Genomic DNA, 19,432 nt, shown 5'->3' with positions numbered 1-19,432 from the left:
AGTCATCTCCTTTTTCTCATCTGTCATTCATTCTTTTATCAACTCCACTCTGATTTGTCTCCAACACTGTACTTACACTGTTCTTGCTAAGATTACCAATGCCATCTTACTTCCTAAATCCAACAGATGCTTTTCAGCATACCTCTATGCATTTAACAGTACTGATCACCTCTATCCTTCTAAAACTCTACTACACCAGTTTCTGTGTATTTCTACCACTTCTGACTTCCTTCTTGGGCTCATTTTAAGTGCTGGTACTCTCTAGAGTTCACTCCTGAGCCCTTTTCTCTTGTCACCTCTTTAGGTAATCTCACCCCCTCTCATTCAAAGTATCTCCTGGCCAGGTATGGTGGCTCAGACCTGTAATTCCAGCACTTTGGGAAGCCAAGGTGGGAGGATCACTTGAGCCCAGGAGTTCAAGACCAGTCTGTACAACATAGTGAGACTTCACCTTTACAAAACAAAAATTTTAAATTAGCCAGGCATGCTGGGGCATGCCTGTAAGTCCCAGCTACTCAGGAGGCTGAGGGGGAAGGATCACTTGAGCCTGGGAGGTTGAGGCTGCAGTGAGCCATGGTTGTGCCACTGCACTCCAGCCTAGGCCACAGAGCAAGACCCTATCTCAAAAAATATATATACACATTTACATATAATTCTATATTAAATATACATATATTTACATATTAAAATATATTTTAAATTCCTTAAAAACCTATTCTCTCTCTGGTTATTAGATATATATTAAAAAATTATTGTTAATCTTGTTAGGTGTTAGGCTGGGAACAGTGGCTCTCGCCTGTAATCCCAGTACTTTGGGAGGCCAAAGGCAGCCAGATCGCTTGAGCCCAGGAGTTCGAGACCAGCCTGGGTAACATGGTGAAACCCCATCTCTACCCAAAATACAAAAATTGGCCAGGTGGGACAATGTGTGCCTGCAGTCCCAGCTACTTGGGAGGCTGAGGCAGGAGAACTGCTTGAGTCCGGGAGGCAGAGGTTTCAGTGAGCCGACATCATGCCACTTCACTCCAGCTTGGGCAATGGGAGTGAAACCCTGTCTCAAAAAATTTTAACAAAAGGTAATAAAATCTTGTTAGGTGTCACAATAGCCTGGTGGTTATTTGTTTTTTTAAAAAAGCCCTTGTCATTAGGGAAGCATCCTTAAAGACTTACAGATGAATTATGTTTAGGACTTGTTATACTACAGCAAGAAAAGGAGGAGGACAGATAAAACAAAATTGGCAAAATGTTCATAATTATTGAAGCTGGGTGATGGGTACATGGGCATGTGCTAGACTATTTTTAGTACTTTTCTGAATGTTTGTAAATTTTTATAATACATTTGTTTTAAAAGCACAAGACAACCCCCAGATTCTTGCTCTGTATTCTCTATCTCAAGTATTGGCACCTTCATCTGCCCAGTTATCCAAGCAAAAACCCTCATCCATGTTTTATTCTAAATCCAATCAATGACCAAATTTTGCCAATTTTACCTACTATGAAGTTCTCAAATCTGCCCTTTCTTCATCTTTAAAACTATATCCCTACTAACAGAATGTGTCATAAATTTAGTCAATTAAAAAAAGGAAACAAACAAAAACTATCCATACATCTATACTCAGGCTCCCATCATTGCTTACTTAACTCCCAAGGCTTCCCTACTTCCAATTTTATCCCAGTTAGTCATCTTCCTTTAAAGTGATGAATCCTAAACACAGTTTGATTACATCACTCCCAGATTTAACATCTGTGATACTGTGAAATATATATTTGCTCTTTGTTCCCACTTCCTGGGATATAACTCCTAAAATCCTTGGAATCTCCAAAGTGATAAGTGTCTTTATGCTATTGAGTTGACTGATAGCTGTGTCTCCTGGATAGCCTCAGGATGGGAGCTGGTTGCCAAGGGAACCAACCCTGTGATTAGAAGGTTGGACCTTTCAGTCCCACAGCCCTACCCCCATCCCACCCCAGTAAGGGAAAGGGGCTGAATATTAAGTTGATTACCAACGGTCAATGATGTAATCAATCATTCCTACATAATGAAGCCTCCATAAAAACCCAAAATGATTGGATTCAGAAAGCTTCTGGAAGCTGAACGCACGAAGTTTCCAGTAGGGTGGTGCATCCAGGCAGGGTATGGAAACTTGGTGCCCCCTCCCCTATACCTAGCCCTATGCATCTCTTCATCTGTATCCTTGGTAATATTCTTTATAGTAAACCACTAAATGTAAGTAAGCAGTTCCCTGAGTTCTGTAAGCCAATCTAGCAAATTAATCAAACCCAAGGAGGGGGTCCTGGGAATCCTGATTTATTGCCAGTCAGAGCACAGGTAAAACATCCTAGGGCTTGAGACTGGCATTGGAAGTGGGGGCAGTCTTGAGGGATTTAGCCCTCAACCTGTGAAATCTGACACTATCTCCAGGTGGGTAATGTTGGAATTGAATTAGAGGACACCCAATTGGTGTCCGTTGTACAACTGCTTGCTTGCTTGCCGTGAAGGGCAGGGGGCAGGGCAGGGAACTCCATACATCTGGTGTCAGAAACTTGTTATGACTACAGTAGGAGAAACTGAGTTTGGTTTTTGTACATCACCAGATTTCCTTTAATAGTTTCCAACTTTCATAGTTGTCTTCTCAAAATACATATCATATGTGACGGTGCTTATACTACCTCCAGAAGATGATACTGTGCTCTAGCACTGGCAACAATGAAGAGCCCCCAGACTTTTGTGTGCTCCAGAGAAAACCCGTCACCTCTCCTACTTCATCCCTCACAGCCTCTTCACTATTATCGTGACCATCAGCATTAACCTTATTAAATTATGTATTCCTAATTATATCAGTCACCAAGTCATCTCTCATCTTCAGAATTTATTCCCATAAACTTCTAGCATCCCTTCATCTGACCCCCTTTTCCATCTCTCCTAAATTAAAATTGGCTCTCATCTGAAAACAGCTGCTTTCTCTGCAACCCTTCAAAAGACTACTGTATTTTTCATCTATACCCATTGTACCACTGAGCCTGGGAATACATCTGTTCTCCTTGCTGCTTCTACACCATTCTCTCCCCATCCTCTCTAAAAATCCTTCAACTCTGAAACTCATTTTTTATGACTTTACCATTTCTACCCCTCCTTGTTGCAGTTAGTAGACCCCCAAGGTCACCCCATCACGTGGCTTTCCAACATTATAATTCTGTGTGATTTAAATGTACAACCAAAGATCTTCTGATACTCTGAAATCTCAAGTATTTCATTTTCTCTAGCCCAATGACCTTTGCCTCTATCCTCTCCTTTAGAACACCCTCTCATGGTCACACCCCAGACATTGATACTAGTAACTATAATCTTTACATAATACTATTTTCAAGCGTCCTATTCTTTACACCTATTTTTTCAGTTCACCCCTTTTAGTAACCTAACTCCAAATATCTGTCACCCACACCAGGTTCTACAACCTAATGATCCAATCACCTTTTCACTGTCTCTTGCATTTAGTATGTCCTAACTTTACTCCTTACCTAGCTTAAATTCTATGTCCATCATTAAAGTCACTTTGTACATTAAAATCACCTTGCGGCTGGGCACAGTGGCTCACGCCTGTAATCCCTGCACTTTGGGAGGCTGAGGCGGGTGGATCACGTGAGGTCAGGAGTTTGAGACCAGCTTGGCCAACATGGCGAAACCCCAACTCAACTAAAAATACAAAAAATTAGCCAGGTGTGGTGGCGGGTGCCTGTAATCCCAGCTACTTGGGAGGCTGAGGCAGGAGAATTGCTTGAACCTAGGAGGTGGAGGTTGCAGTGAGCTGAGATCATGCCATTGAACCACAGCCTGGGCAACAGAGCGAGACTCTGTCCCCAAAAAAAAAAAAAGGAGTCACTTCCAAGATGGCCAAATAGGAACAGCTCAGGTCTGCAGCTCCCAGCGAGATCGACGCAGAAGACCAGTGATTTCTGCATTTCCAACTGAGGTACCTGGTTCACCTCACTGGGACTGGTTGGACAGTGGGTGCAGCCCACGGAGGGCAAGCTGAGGCAGGGCGGGGCATTGCCTCACCCAGGAAGTGCGAGGGGTCAGCGAATTTCCCTTTCCTAGCCAAGGGAAGCCGTGACAGACTGTTTCTGGAGAAACAGTACACTCCTGACCAAACACTGTGCTATTCCCACAGTCTTAGCAACCGGCAGACCAGGAGATACCCTCCCATGCCTGGCTTGGTGGGTCCCACACCCACGGAGCCTTGCTCACTGCTAGCGCAGCAGTCTGAGATCGACCTGCGAGGCTGCAGCTGGACAGGGGAAGGGGCGTCCGCCATTGCTGAGGCTTGAGTAGCTCACAGTGTAAACAAAGAGGCCTGGAAGCACAAACTGGGCGGAGCCCACCGCAACTCAGCAAGGCCTACTGCCTCTATAGATTCTACCTCTGGGGACGGCATAGTAGAACAAAAGGCAGCAGACAGCTTCTGCAGACTTAAACATCCCTGTCTGACAGCTCTGAAGAGAGCAGTGGTTCTCTCAGCATGGCATTCGAGCTCCGATAATGGACAGACTGCCTCCTCAAGCGGGTCCCTGACCCCAGCGTAGCGTGATTGGGAAACACCTCCCAGTAGGGGGCCGACAGACACCTCAAACAGGTGGGTGCCCCTCTGGGACAAAGCTTCCAGAGGAAGGATCAGGCAGCAATATGTGCTGTTCTGCAGCCTCCACTGGTGATACCCATGCAAACAGGGTCTAGAGTGGACCTCTAGCAAACTCCAACAGACCTGCAGCTGAGAGGTCTGTTAGAAGGAAAACTAACAAACAGAAAGGAATAGCATCAACATCAACAGAAAGGACATCTACACCAAAACCCCATCTGTAGGTCACCAACATCAAAGACAAAAGGTAGATAAAACCACAAAGATGGGGAGAAACCAGAGCAGAAAAGCCAAAAATTCCAAAAAACAGAGCGCCTCTGCTCTTTCAAAGGATCACAGCTCCTCACCAGCAAGGGAACAAAACTGGACGGAGAATGAGTTTGATGAGTTGACAGAAGTAGGCTTCGGAAGGTCAGTAATAACAAACTTCTCCGAGCTAAAGGAACATGTTCTAACCCATCACAAGGAAGCTAAAAACCTTGAAAAAAGGTAAGACAAATAGCTAACTAGAATAAACAGTGTAGAGAAGCACTTAAATGACCTGATGGAGCTGAAAACCATGGCACGAGAACTTCATGACGCATGCACAAGCTTCAATAGCCGATTTGATCAAGTGGAAGAAAGGGTATCAGTGACTGAAGATCCAATTAATGAAATAAAGCAAGAAGACAAGATTAGAGAAAAAAGAGTGCAAAGAAACGAACAAAGCCTCCAAGAAATATGGGACTATGTGAAAAGACCAAATCTATGTTTGATTGGTGCACCGGAAAGTGACAGGGAGAATGGAACAAAGTTAGAAAACACTCTTCAGGATATTATCCAGGAGAACTTCCATAACCTAGCAAGACAGGCCAGCATTCAAATTCAGGAAATACAGAGAACACCACAAAGATACTCCTTGAGAAGAGCAACCCCAAGACACATAATTGTCAGATTCACCAAGGTGGAAGTGAAGGAAAAACTGTTAAGGGCAGCCAGAGAGAAAGGTCAGGTTACCCACAAAGGGAAGCCCATCAGACTAACAGCAGATCTCTCAGCAGAAACCCTACAAGCCAGAAGAGAGTGGGGGCCAATATTCAACATTCTTAAAGAAAAGAATTTTCAACCCAGAATTTCATATCCAGCCAAACTAAGCTGCATAAGTGAAGGAGAAATAAAATCCTTTACAGACAAGCAAATGGTGAGAGATTTTTGTCACCACCAGGCCTGCCTTACAAAAGCTCCTGAAGGATTTACTAAACATGAATAGGAACAACCGGTACCAGCTACTGCAAAAACATGCCAAATGGTAAAGACCAGTGACACTATGAAGAAACTGCATCAAATAACAGAAAAAATAACCAGCTATCATCATAATGACATGATCAAATTCAAACATAACAATATTAACTTTAAATGTAAATGGGCTAAATGCTCCAATTAAAAGACACAGACTGGCAAATTGAATAAAGATTCAACACCCATCGGTGTGCTGTATTCAGGAGACCCATCTCACATGCAAAGATGCACATGGGCTCAAAATAAAGGAATGGAGAAAGATCTACCAAGCAAATGGAAAGCAAAAAAAAAAAAAAAAGCAAGGGTTGCAATCCTAGTCTCTGATAAAACAGACTTTAAACCAGCAAAGATCAAAAGAGACAAAGAAGGCCACTACATAATGGTAAAGGGAATTCAACAAGAAGAGCTAACTATCCTAAATATATATGCACCCAATACAGGAGCACCCAGGTTTATAAAGCAAGTCCTTAGAGACCTACAAAGATACTTAGACTCCCACACGATAATAATGGGAGACTTTAACACCCCACTGTCAATATTTCACAGACCAATGAGACAGAAGGTTAACAAGGATATCCAGGACTTGAACTCAGCTCTGGAACAAGTGGACCTAATAGACATCTACAGAACTCTCCACCCCAAATCAACAGAATATACATTCTTCTCAGCACCATATCACACTTATTCTAAAATTGACCACATAATTGGTAGTAAAATACTACTCAGCAAATGTAAAAGAACAGAAATCACAACAAACTGTATCTCAGACCACAGTGCAATCAAATTAGAACTCAGGATTCAGAAACTCACTCAAAACTGCACAACTAAATGGAAACTGAACAACCTGCTCCTGAATGACTACTGGGTACATAACGAAATGAAGGCAGAAATAAAGATGTTCTTTGAAACCAATGACAACAAAGACACAACATACCAGAATCTCTGGGACACATTCAAAGCAGTGAGTAGAGGGAAATTTATAGCACTAAATGCCCACAAAAGAAAGCAGGAAAGAGCTAAAATTGACATCCAACATCACAATTAAAAGAATTGGAAAAGCAAGAGCAAACAAATTCAAAAGCTAGCAGAAGGCAAGAAATAACTAAGATCGGGGCAGAACTGAAGAAGATAGAGACACAAAAAACCCTTCAAAAAAATCAATGAATCCAGGAGCTGCTTTTTTGAAAAGATTAACAAAATACATAGACCTCTAGCAAGATTAGTAAAGAAGAAAAGAGAGAAGAATCAAATAGATGCAATAAAAAATGATAAAGGGGATATCACCACTGATCCCACAGAAATACAAACTACCATCAGAGAATATTATAAACACCTCTATGCAAATAAACTAGAAAATCTAGAAGAAATGGGTAAATTCCCAGACACATACACCCTCCCAAGACTAAACCTAAAAGAAGTTGAATCTCTGAATAGACCAATAACAGGTTCTGAAATTGAGGCAATAATTAATAGCCTACCAACCAAAAAAAGTCGAGGACCAGACAGATTCACAGCCGAATTCTACCAGAGGTACAAAGAGGAGATGGTACCATTCCTTCTGAAACTATTCCAATCAATAGAAAAAGAGGGAATCCTCCCTAACTCATTTTAGGAGGCCGGCATCATCCTGATACCAAAGCCTGGCAGAGACACAACAAAAAAAGAGAATTTTAGGGCAATATCCTTGATGAACATCGATGAGAAAATCCTCAATAAAATACCGAATCCAGCAGCACATCAAAAATCTTATGCGCCACAATCAAGTGGGCTTCATCCCTGGGATGCAAGGCCGGTTCAACATATGCAAATCAATAAACGTAATCCATCACATAAACAGAACCAATGACAAAAACCACATGATTATCTCAATAGATGCAGAAAAGGCCTTGGATAAAACTCAACAGCCCTTCACGCTAAAAACTCTCAATAAACTAGGTATTGATGGAACGTATCTCAAAATAATAAGAGCTTTTATGACAAACCCACAGCCAATATCATACTGAATAGGCAAAAAATTGGAAGCATTCCCTTTGAAAAATGGCACAAGACAAGGAAGCCCTCTCTCCCCACTCCTATTCAACACAGTGTTGGAAGTTCTGGCTAGGGCAATCAGGCAAGAGAAAGAAATAAAGGGTATTTGATTAGGAAAAGAGGAAGTCAAATTGTCTCTGTTTGCAGATGACATGATTGTATATTTAGAAAACCCCATTGTCTCAGCCCAAAATCTCCTTAAGCTGCTAAGCAACTTCAGCAAAGTCTCAGGATACAAAATCAATATGCAAAAATCACAAGCATTCCTATACACCAATAATAGACAGACAGAGAGCCAAATCATGAGTGAATTCCCATTCACAATTACTACAAAGAGAATAAAATAGCTAGGAATCCAACCTACAAGGGATGTGAAGGACCTCTTCAAGGAGAACTACAAACCACTGTTCAACAAAATAAAAGAGGACACAAACAAATGGAAGAACATTCCATGCTCATGAATAGGAAGAATCAATATCATGAAAGTGGTCATACTGCCCAAAGTAATTTACAGATTCAATGCTATCCCCATCAAGCTACCACTGACTTTCTTCACAGAATTGGAAAAAACTACTTTAAAGTTCATATGGAACCAAAAAAGAGCCCGTATAGCCAAGACAATCCTAAGCCAAAAGAACAAAGCTGGAGGCATCAAGCTACCTGACTTCGAACTATACTACAAGGACACAGTAACCAACACAGCATGGTACTGGTACCAAAACAGATATATAGACCAATGGAACAGAACAGAGGCCTCAGAAATAACACTACACATCTACAACCATCTGATCTTTGACAAACCTGACAAAAACAAGAAATGGGGGAAGGATTCCCTATTTAATAAATGGTGCTGGGAAAACTGGCTAGCCATATGTAGAAAGCTGAAACTGGATCCCTTCCTTACACCTTATGCAAAAATTAACTCAAGATGGATTAAAGACTTAAATGTAAGACTTAACACCATAAAAACCCTAGAAGAAAACCTAGGCAATACCATTCAGGACATAGGCATGGGCAAGGACTTCATGATTAAAACACCAAAAGGAATGGCAACAAAAGCCAAAATAGACAAATGGGATTAATTAAACTAAAGAGCTTCTGCACAGCAAAAGAAAGTATCATCAGAGTGAACAGGCAACCTACAGAATGGGAGAAAATCTTTGCAATCTACCCATCTCACAAAGGGCTAATATCCAGAATCTACAAAGAACTTAAACAAATTTACAAGAAAAAAAAATCCCATCAAAAAGTAGGCAAAGGATATGAACAGACACTTCTCAAAAGAAGACATTTATACAGCCAACAGACATGAAAAAATGCTCATCATCACTGGTCATTAGAGAAATGCAAATCAAAACCAGTGAGATACCATCTCACACCAGTTAGAATGGCTATCATTAAAAAGTCAGGAAACAACAGATGCTGGAGAGGATGTGGAGAAATAGGAACGCTTTTACACTGTTGGTGGGAGTGTAAATTAGTTCAACCATTGTGGAAGACAGTGTGGCGATTCCTCAAGGATCTAGAACTAGAAATACCATTTGACCCAGCCATCCCAATACTGGACATATACCCAAAGGATTATAAATCATTCTATGATAAAGACACATGCACATGTGTGTTTCTTGCAGCACTACTCACAATAGCAAAGACTTGGAACCAACCCAAATGTCCATCAATGATAGACTAGATTAAGAAAATGTGGCACATATATACCATGGAATACTATGCAGCCATTAAAAAGGATGAGTTCATGTCCTTTGCAGGGACATGGATGAAGCTGGAAACCATCATTCTAAGCAAACTATCGCAAGAATAGAAAACCAAACACCGCAGGTTCTTACTCATAGGTAGGAGTTGAACAATGAGAACACATGGACACAGGGTGGAGAACATCACACACCATGGCTGGTAGGGGCGTGGGGGGCTGGGGGAGGGATAGCATTAGGACAAATACCTAATGTAAATGATGAGTTGATGGGTGCGGCAAACCAACATGGCACATGTATACCTATGTAACAAACCTGCACATTGTGCACATGTACCCTAGAACTTAAAGTATAATTGAAAAAGAAATCACCTTACATACATGCTCAATCCCTTGCCCCCCTCTTGCTCTCTACAACTTACCCTGTTCTTAAAACCCCACCCTAATTCAACCAAATGTTACTCCTATGCTGCACCTGCACTCATGTAGCTGAACATGGCTGAAGAAAACTACACAGCCACATGGACTTTCTCTTTTGAAATTCAGAAACATCAACTTAAAATTAATTTTTTAATATTTCAGATTATTTCTCTAATACAGAATCTGAGCACATTTTAAAATACTATTGATGTATAAAGCCAAATTGCTTTTAAAATAAAATTTACTTAAATATGGAGCTATTTTGAAAATATTTATCACGGGGCATGGAATTTCCACTCTAGGAGTTTTAAGGAAATAATTTGAAAAGTATGCAAAAATTTAATTACTAGGTTACTTATCATAGACTTAACAGTTAAAAAAAGAAATTTGGAGTTGTCCTACAATAATGAAAAATTAGAAACAATCCAAATGTTGAACTATATGGCACAGGTGAAATACATTATACTAAGTCCATACCATGGAACACTATTAAGCCAATGGAAAAATATTCATAATATACTGTTGAAGAGGAAAAAGGTAGATTACAAGATTATATATATATATATATATATATATATATATATATAAAATCTTTGAAAAATTTATATATATGTATTATTATAAATAAGTATATAAGAAAAAAGCCTGGAGAATGTTAATATTTATCTTTGGATAATAAAATTATTGCTGTTTTATTTTCCATCTTTTGTTTATGTGTGTTCTACAAAAAATACATATTTCTTTATTAATGAATGTATCAATTTACATGTGCAGTACTGAGAATATAGTGGGATAACATTTGAGATTATAGCAGATTAAATTAGCTGTACTTACTATTATTTCTGATGCAAAATACCTGAAAGGATCGTTTCCACCTTCTTCAGACTGTTCAAGGAATTGTGCTGTCAGCAAAGGGCATTTCAAGCTTTTGAAACAACTAAGGCATAAGAAATAGGTAACTATGAAATCAACACTTCCAAGTATAAAATCCCTAGGTCTTCAAATCTAAGTTAATTTTACTTGAAAAATAACATAAGCACTGCTATGGTTTGAATGACTCTGCTCTCCAAAACTCATGTTGAAATTTAACTGCCATAAGGAGGTGGGAATTAGGCCAAGGGGGCTCCACTCTCATGGATGAGATTAATGCTGTTATAAAAGGGCAAGTTCAGCCCACTTTTGCCTTTTGCCCTTTTACCTTCAGCCACATTATGACACAGCTAGAAGGCCCTTGCCAGATGCCAGCGCCTTAATTGCAGACTTCCCAGCCTCCAGAACTGTGAACCAATGAATTTCTGTTCATTATAAATCACCCAGTCTTAGGTATTCTGTTATATCAGCACAAATGGATTAAGACAAGCATCAATAACTCAATGGTCTATAAAACTGGTGATGTAACGTCGTTCGTACTAGTAATGGGGAGAACATGAGAACACCTTGCTAGACTCAACATGCTAAGACTGACTTCTACATCTGAACTATTCCATTGAATTCTGAATGTTTGAGGGCTGGTGCTAGTCTATGACGTTTTCATTAGTTCAAAGAAAAAATCAGGAAATACAGTCATTTTTTCACACAGCTCTATTTGTTTTATTTAGAAAACCAAACTTCATTCTGTGATTAAGCCTTTCCTATTTCTTTAGTTAAAATACCTTTTCTTTTATGAAATAATGGGTTTTATAAATGGTAAAAAACTTTTTTTTTGAGACAGGGTGTCTGTCACCCAGGCTGGAGTACAGTGGCACAATAATAGTGCACTGTAACCTCAAACTCCTGGGCTCAAAGGATCCTCCCGCCACAGCCTCCCAAGGAGCTGGGACTACAGGCACACACCACTGTGCCCAGCTAACTTTTTTATTTTTTGTAGAGACAGGGTCTCACTATGTTGCCTAGGCTGGTCTCAAACTCCTGAGCTCAAGCAATCTCCCAGCTTGGCCTCCCAAAGTGTTAGGATTACAGGTGCGAGCCACCACGTCTGGCTGTAAATTTTTTTTTAAATGTCCTAACCTGACAAGTAGGAAGCTAAAAATAGTATCAGTCTCCAAAATTAAAATATTATTTTGTATTCTATTTTTTAGAGATGAGGTCTTGCTATGTTGCCCAGGCTGGTCTTGTACTCCTGGCCTCAAGTGATCCTCCTGCCTCAGCCTCCCAAGTAGCCAAAATTTAAAAATTACTGGTCCATGTAATTAACCTAGTCTATCACTGTCCAATAGAAATATAACACAGCTCCATATATAATTTAAGATCTTTTAGTAGACACATGAAAAAAGTAGTAAGAATGGGAGAGATGATTTTAATAATTTATCTTAACCCAATATATCTGAAATATTGTCATTTCAACATGTTATCAATATAAAAATTATTGAGGTATTTTACTGTTTTTTTTTTAAATAACAAGTCTTCAAAATCCAGGGGATATTTTATAATTAAAGTATATCTGAATTTGGACCAGCCATATGTCAAGTGCTACAGCCATATTGAACAGTAGATGTTTAGTCTATAGTACCCATGGAGGGAATGCTATTGGGTGGATACTCTACCACTATTTTTGTGGTCCAGTTGGATGTTCTGTCTGGTGGTCTTTCTGCTGCTTCCTTTGAAGGAGTAAAACACAATTTCTCCACAGAGCTACCTATATCTATTTCCCACACTCACCCTGAGCTACATGTATCTATTTCCCCCACTTTCATTATTCACCTACTATGATGAATAAGGCAATACAAAGAAGAATATAAAGTAAATGAATGGATTTTGGTTTTATAATTATTTTATTAATTAATTTCTTAAAGACAGGGTCTTGCTCTGTTGCCCAGACTGGAGTACAGTGGCCAATCATCATTCACTGCAGCCTCACACTCCTGGATTCAACCCATCCTCTAGCCTCAGCTTCCCAAGCAGTAGCACTACAGGTATATGCCACTACATCTAGCTAATTTTTAAATTTTTTTGTAGAGATGGGGGTCTCACTATGTTGCCAAGGCTGGTCTCAAACTCCTGGCCCCAAGCAATCCTCTCACTTCAGTCTCCCAAAGTGATGGGATTACATGTGTGAGCCACTACACCCGGCCTATAATTTTTTAAAATATAAATGTCTCAAGTTCCCATGCTGTATCAACTGAACCCCACATTCTTCTAAAATTCAAAATCAGACACTAGATTTCTATTTACATGTCAAACAAAGTGAAGAAACATAAAATAACTGAACTATCGATTACTTAAGTCCACTGTGAGATGTTCTTAAAATTATACTTACAATTTCAGTAATTCATCCTTTAACTTTTCATTTTCCAGTGAGTTTTCTTTGTTATCAATGACTTCTTCCACAAAAGGCTTAGTGAACTCTATTAAGGCCTTGCAACACTGACAAAGGCCATAGTCATCCATTTGTATTTGTTCTTTTGAGTATGGAACAGGAAGAAGAGATAGCTGATTCCAAAGGGTAGACAATGCTAATCCAATTGAATATGCCTTGTTATGAAGTTTCTGAATCACTAAAACAGAGATCAAGTTGTCGCTCATCAAGTATGCTAAACATGGGACAAGAAATTCGGCAAATGTGGAATTATAAGACACTTCCTCCTCCCACATTTTAACAACTCTTGAATCAAGATGACACATCACAGTCTAATTGGCAGTGTTTTTTTCTTCTTAGTTGTGCATAAAATACAGCATCTTGCCATGAAATGCTGTTTAGGTTATGTTTATAACAGACTATGTGTAACAGGCTATGTACTTAAGACAGAAACATGTTCTTTCCATGTTTTTGGGTTGTTATAAGCACAAAATATAAGTGTATTGTAAACTATAAAGCACTATACAAATAGGAGGTGGTATTATTAGATTTTTTTTCCCTAGAAGACTGAATATTACAGGTAGTATGAAGCTGGCAGGCATTCATATTTAAAGCAAATTTAATTTCTGATTCTAGGTCCCTCTATCAGATTGTGAGATAAACGAATTTCCTAAAATGAAAAATAACCTCTTCCCATGGATACTGTCTGCCTTGGTTGCTAAGACCCATTACCTACCAATACTGTTACTGCACTCAGCCATGGAGCCTCATCATCCCATATCTCCTCGTTTCATTCTTCAGTAGTACCTTTGCTATGCCCAATCCAACCTCCCAAAGCAGAGGCTGAGCAATGCCTTGCCTGATACTCTTCTGGACTACCATAATGCTATCAGATTTAGTACTGCAGACACCACAGAGGTAATCCTTGAAACATGTTTAGAGAGAAAATTCTAGATTTAAGCAGCAGATAGGAAGGTTAGGCAAAAAGGTATAGTTTTCAATATAGCACATGAAAAATAGTATGACATTCAACAGAATATTTACTAGGTACCCACTCTGGCCGGATACTATAATCTTTCTCTAAGCAGCAGTATTCACATTGGCATTGCTATTATTGGTTTAAGCAGAGTACTCACTAATCAGCTGTAAACTTTACTTTGGTGTAGTATTGACATTTTGGGGTAACCATCAAGGCATTTAGAGATACAACAAGAAGTACTCTGATATCAAAATTCTCATTACCTGTTTGTAATGGCTGAAGCAAAAGAAGAATACTTTGGGATATCTGTTTTCCAGAGGGCTCTTCAATCAGTTCAAGCAAACCCAACAATAATTCCTTTGGATTGCATAACTATAAAAATATTCACAATTGAACCTGTTTAATACAAGTTGTATTTAAAGCCACATTATTACTATTTTTAAGAAGGCATATATTGACAAAATATTATACAATTGTGTTTTTGCTTAACATTAAAATTATTTATACAATTGTTGAAAAAATATGCACGAGCAAAACACAGAACCTGTGATGGTCAAGTAACTATAAAACTAAAAAGCAAGAAGTCAATGGATCTTTAAGCTCAGGTTTCCTTTGAGCTTCACCTGTCTACTCTGAAATTGCCTTAATAGATTCTCAGGGGCTCCAGCAGGTGGGACCTTTCAATCCCATGCTGCAAGCCTATTTAGACTAGTCTGGAATCTCTTTTGTATTTTTTGAACAGGTAAAACTTTGCATTGCTTTCTGACTGGCCATATCTTATCATCTCACTTGACTGGCTTTTTAAAAGCTCCCAGCTCCCATAGTCAATAACTCATACAGATGCAGCTCTCCTTCCAATATATATTTGGGTATATTTGCACTGATCACTAAACAGTTTCTTATAATATCCTTTTTCTCAGAATTTATCTTTCTTAGCCATCAAATATTGACTTTAAACTCTACTAGCCTTTTACCCAGGGTCTCTTTCTAAGGTTGTTAGTCACAACTGATCTGTGTTCTACCCTATTCCTACTTCAATTTTAATCACTTGTATTCTAGGCCTTCCATTTTCTTTTAGGGAACATACCACAAAGGAAAGAGGACTGAGATTTTAATTCTAGTTCCAATGTTGCCAAAAGATAAATGTGACCTTGAACTACCTCTCTAAAGCTTGTATTCCACATCTATACGATAAGGCTACTTGTTAAAATATAGCTTCCCAGGTCTCTCCCTGGAGATGCTGAATCAATGGGTCCGATATGAGGTTAATATGAGGTTAGACAATTCTTTTATCCAGAAAATTTGGGAAATCCTGAAATGGAATTGCCTATCCAATCAATAAGACTGGGTCTCTTCTCCAATGAGTTCCTTTCTGCATGTACTTACATGAACCAAAAGCTTTCTTACCAAACAATAAACATTAAAGGGAATTATAAAATACTGCTGTGTGTTATGATAAAGAGAACCTTGTTTTGTTAACTTACCTTTACCAATAAATCAAAGATCAAAAAATAAACTTTTCTTTTACTATCCTCTTTATCTTTACACAAAAGGCATCGAACAACAGGACCAACGAGATTCCAGCCCATATTCTTGATGATGACCTGTAAAAACATTTTCAGAGTAAAGCAAACACTGCCATCTATAGGACTCTCGCAGTGTGCTTTCCTATCTTGGAAGAGCTCAGAATTGTCTCTGAAATAGGAAGATGAGACAAGTGAAGCCTATGACATTTCACCAGAGACTTTCCAGGGTTGGCTACTAACAGACATCAACATTTTTAAATAGTTTTTAATATGTTCCCTGAGGAAAGGCAAAAGGGTCTTTACTTTTTATCAGGCAAGTTGGTGTTTCCCAAGATTTAAATAGTGCCTCTATTTCCAACAAGAGAGTTAATTTGCTTAATACAGGTACTTAACTTCCACAGACAATTTTGCTCCCCTTATTTATAAAGAAATCCAGCCAATGCCCATGTACCTTTTAAAGTTCTTGGAGTCTCTAAATATAATCATTGTAATTTATAAAAAAAAGAAGGGATACAACTTCATTAATTTTCTCTCCTACACAGAAGTGGCTTCTATGTTCAAAGATATTTCAGAATGCTTACCATACAAGTAAAAGTTTATCTTTATAATGACTAATTCACATTCATTATCAAAACCACTAATTCTCAAAGGATCAACAATGTATTCCACTTCTCTGGCCTGCTTTGTATTTTAACTCATCAGTATTTACCAAGCCTACACTATAATATTCTAGGGGTTAGAAATAAAGTGAGGAACACACTGGATAAGATCACTACCATCCTAGAGTTTACATTCTAGAGTCCTTCTTTAAAAGCACGGTGGTTGGCTGGGTGCAGTGGCTCATGTCTCTAATCCCAGCACCTTAGGAGGCTGAGGCAGGAGGATCACTTGAGCCCAGGAGTTTGAGACCAGCCTGGGCAACCTAGTGAGACCCTGTCTCTGTTTTTTAAAGTTAAATACATTCTTATTTATTTATTTATTTTGAAACTGAGTCTCGCTCTGTCGCCCAGGCTGGAGTGCAGTGGCGCTGTCCCAGCTCACTGCAAGCTCTGCCTCCTGGGTTCATGTCATTCTCCTGTCTCAGCCTCCCAAGTAGCTGGGGCTACAGGCACCCGCCACCATGCCTGGCTAATTTTTTGCTTTTTTTTTTTTTTTTTTTTCAGTAGAGATGGGGTTTCACCATGTTAGCCAGGATGGTCTCGATCTGCTGACCTCGTGATCCGCCCACCTCGGCCTCCCAAAGTGCTGGGATTACAGGCGTGAGCCACCGCACCCCGTCTTTTCTTTTCTTTTTTTTTTTTTTTTTAAGCATGGTGGCTCATGCCTGTAATCCCAACACTTTGGGGGGCTGAGGTGGGTGGATCACTTGAGCTCAGGAGTTCAAGACCAGCCTGGGCAACACGGCCAAACCCTGTGTATAAAATACAAAAATTAGCTGGGCCTGGTGGCACACGCTTGTAGCCCCAGCTACTTGGGAGGATGAGTGGGAGGATGGCTTGAGCCTGGGAGGCAGAGGTAGCAGTGAGTTGTGATCACACCACTGCAAACCAGCCTGGATGACAGAGACAGACTCTATCTCAAAAAAATATATAAATAATGAAAAAGCAGATCTAACCCATCTGACAAGGGATTAATAACCAGAATAGAAAAGAAGCTCAAACAACACTAAAGGAAAAAATCTAATAATCCGATTAAAAAATTGGCAAAAGACTTGAATAGACATTTCCCAAAAGGCATACAAATGGCAAACAAGCATATGAAAAGGTACGCATCATGATCATCAGAGAAATGCAAATCAAAACTACAATGGGATATCATCTCACCCCAGTTAAAATGGCTTATATCCAAAAGACAGTCAATAACAAATGCTGGCAAGGATGTGGAGAAAAGGAAATCCTCATATATTGTCGCGATCTCAGCTCACTGCAAGCTCCACCTCCTGGGTTCACGTCATTCTCCTGTCTCAGCCTCCCAAGTAGCTGGGGCTACAGGTGCCCGCCACCACGCCCGGCGAATTTTTTGTATTTTTTTTTTAGATATTGTTGGTAGGAATGTAAATTACTACAACCATTAATGAGAACAGTTTGGCAGTTCCTCAAAAAATACAAAAATAGAGCTACCATATGATCCAGCAATCCCACTGCTGGGTATATACCCAAAAGAAAGGATATCAGTATATTGAAGAGATATTTGTACTCCCATGTTCATTGCAGCACTGTTTACAATATCTCAGATATGGAAGCAACCTAAGTGTCCATCAACAGATGAATGGATAAAGAAAATGTGGTACACATACACAATGGAGTACTATTCGGCCACAAAAATGAATGACATCCTGTCATTTGCAATAACATGGATGGGACTGCAGACCATTATGTTAAGTGAAAGAAGTCAGGCACAGAAAAACATTGAACGTTCTCACTTTTTTGTGGGATCTGAAAACCAAAACAACTGAACTCACGGACGTAGAGAGTAGGAGGATGGTTACCAGAGGCTGAAAATGGTAGTGGGAGGCAGGGAAGATGGCTAATGGGTACCAAAAAAAAAAAAAAAAGTTATAAGTAATGAATAAGACCTACTATTTGATAGCACAACAGGGTGACTATAGTCAATAACTAATTGTACATTTTAAAGTAAATGAGTATAATTGGTTTGTTTGTAACACAGAAGATGAATGCTTGAGGGGATGGATACTCCATTCTCTATGATATTCTTATTACACATTGCATGTCTGTATCAAAACATCTCATGTACCCATCAATATATATGCCTTCTATGTACCCACAAAAATTAGAATTTTTTTTTAAAAAAGCTGATCTAGGAAGAAGACAAAATGACACCTATAATACCTCATCTTGACCCCAGTCTTGTAAGATAATAAAAATAGAGTATACGATACAGTAGTCTCCCCACTTATCTGCAGGGGGTACATTCCAGGACCTCCAGTGGATGCCTGAAACCATGAATAGTACCAAACACTATATATAAATACTATACATGCGTATCTGTGACAAAGTTTAATTTATGAGATTAACAATAACTACAACAATTATAATATACTGTAATAAATACTATGTGAATGGTCTCTCACAAAGCAGTAAATAGTAAATCTTTTTATTTTTATTTTTTTCTTTAATTCAGTCTTATAGTTGAAGATAATAGTAAATCTTGGTCAATTTTGATAGTGTCACCTGGCAAGAAAATTAAATTGTAGTCAGTTTTTTGTTGTTGTTGTTGTTGAGATGGGGTCTCACTGTTTCCCAGGCTGGAGTGCAGTGGTACGATCTTGGCTCACTGCAGCCTCCACCTCCTGGGTTCAAGCAATCCCCCCATCTCAGTCTCCCGAGTAGCTGGGATTACAGGGGCGCACCATCACGCCCAGCTAATTTTTGCATTTTTAGTGGAGACAGGGTTTCACCATGTTGGCCAGGCTGGTCTCGAACTCCTGACCTTAGGTAATCCACCCACCTCGGCCTCTCGAAGTGCTGGGATTATAGGCATGAACCACTGTGCCCAGCCTGTAGTCAGTTTTGAACATTGTCTTATCAATATCTAAACCTT

The 19,432-nt window shown here is 39.4% G+C and overlaps 1 protein-coding gene across 7 annotated transcripts in view; it reads right to left on the bottom strand.

The window, feature by feature from the left end:
* The window catches only part of GLMN (glomulin, FKBP associated protein), a 53,332-nt gene that overhangs the window by 29,899 nt on the left and 4,001 nt on the right, over positions 1 to 19,432 (bottom strand). For 4 of the 7 annotated variants that reach the window (XM_063697023.1, XM_063697031.1, XM_063697032.1 and 1 more), the window contains exons 4-7: positions 15,830 to 15,949; positions 14,609 to 14,717; positions 13,328 to 13,601; positions 10,906 to 11,008 (exon numbers count right to left, since the gene is read on the bottom strand). In XM_063697023.1, the coding sequence (XP_063553093.1) occupies positions 10,906 to 11,008; positions 13,328 to 13,601; positions 14,609 to 14,717; positions 15,830 to 15,949 (606 nt within the window). The remainder of the gene's footprint in view (positions 1 to 10,905; positions 11,009 to 13,327; positions 13,602 to 14,608; positions 14,718 to 15,829; positions 15,950 to 19,432) is intronic. The other 3 variants (XM_004026128.4, XM_055352198.2, XM_004026129.4) reach the window with 1 other exon arrangement.

Source organism: Gorilla gorilla, chromosome 1 (genome assembly GCF_029281585.2).
Source record: "Gorilla gorilla gorilla isolate KB3781 chromosome 1, NHGRI_mGorGor1-v2.1_pri, whole genome shotgun sequence".
Classification (NCBI taxonomy): Eukaryota; Metazoa; Chordata; class Mammalia; order Primates; family Hominidae; genus Gorilla; species Gorilla gorilla.
This window is presented reverse-complemented; position numbering and strand designations above follow the sequence as displayed.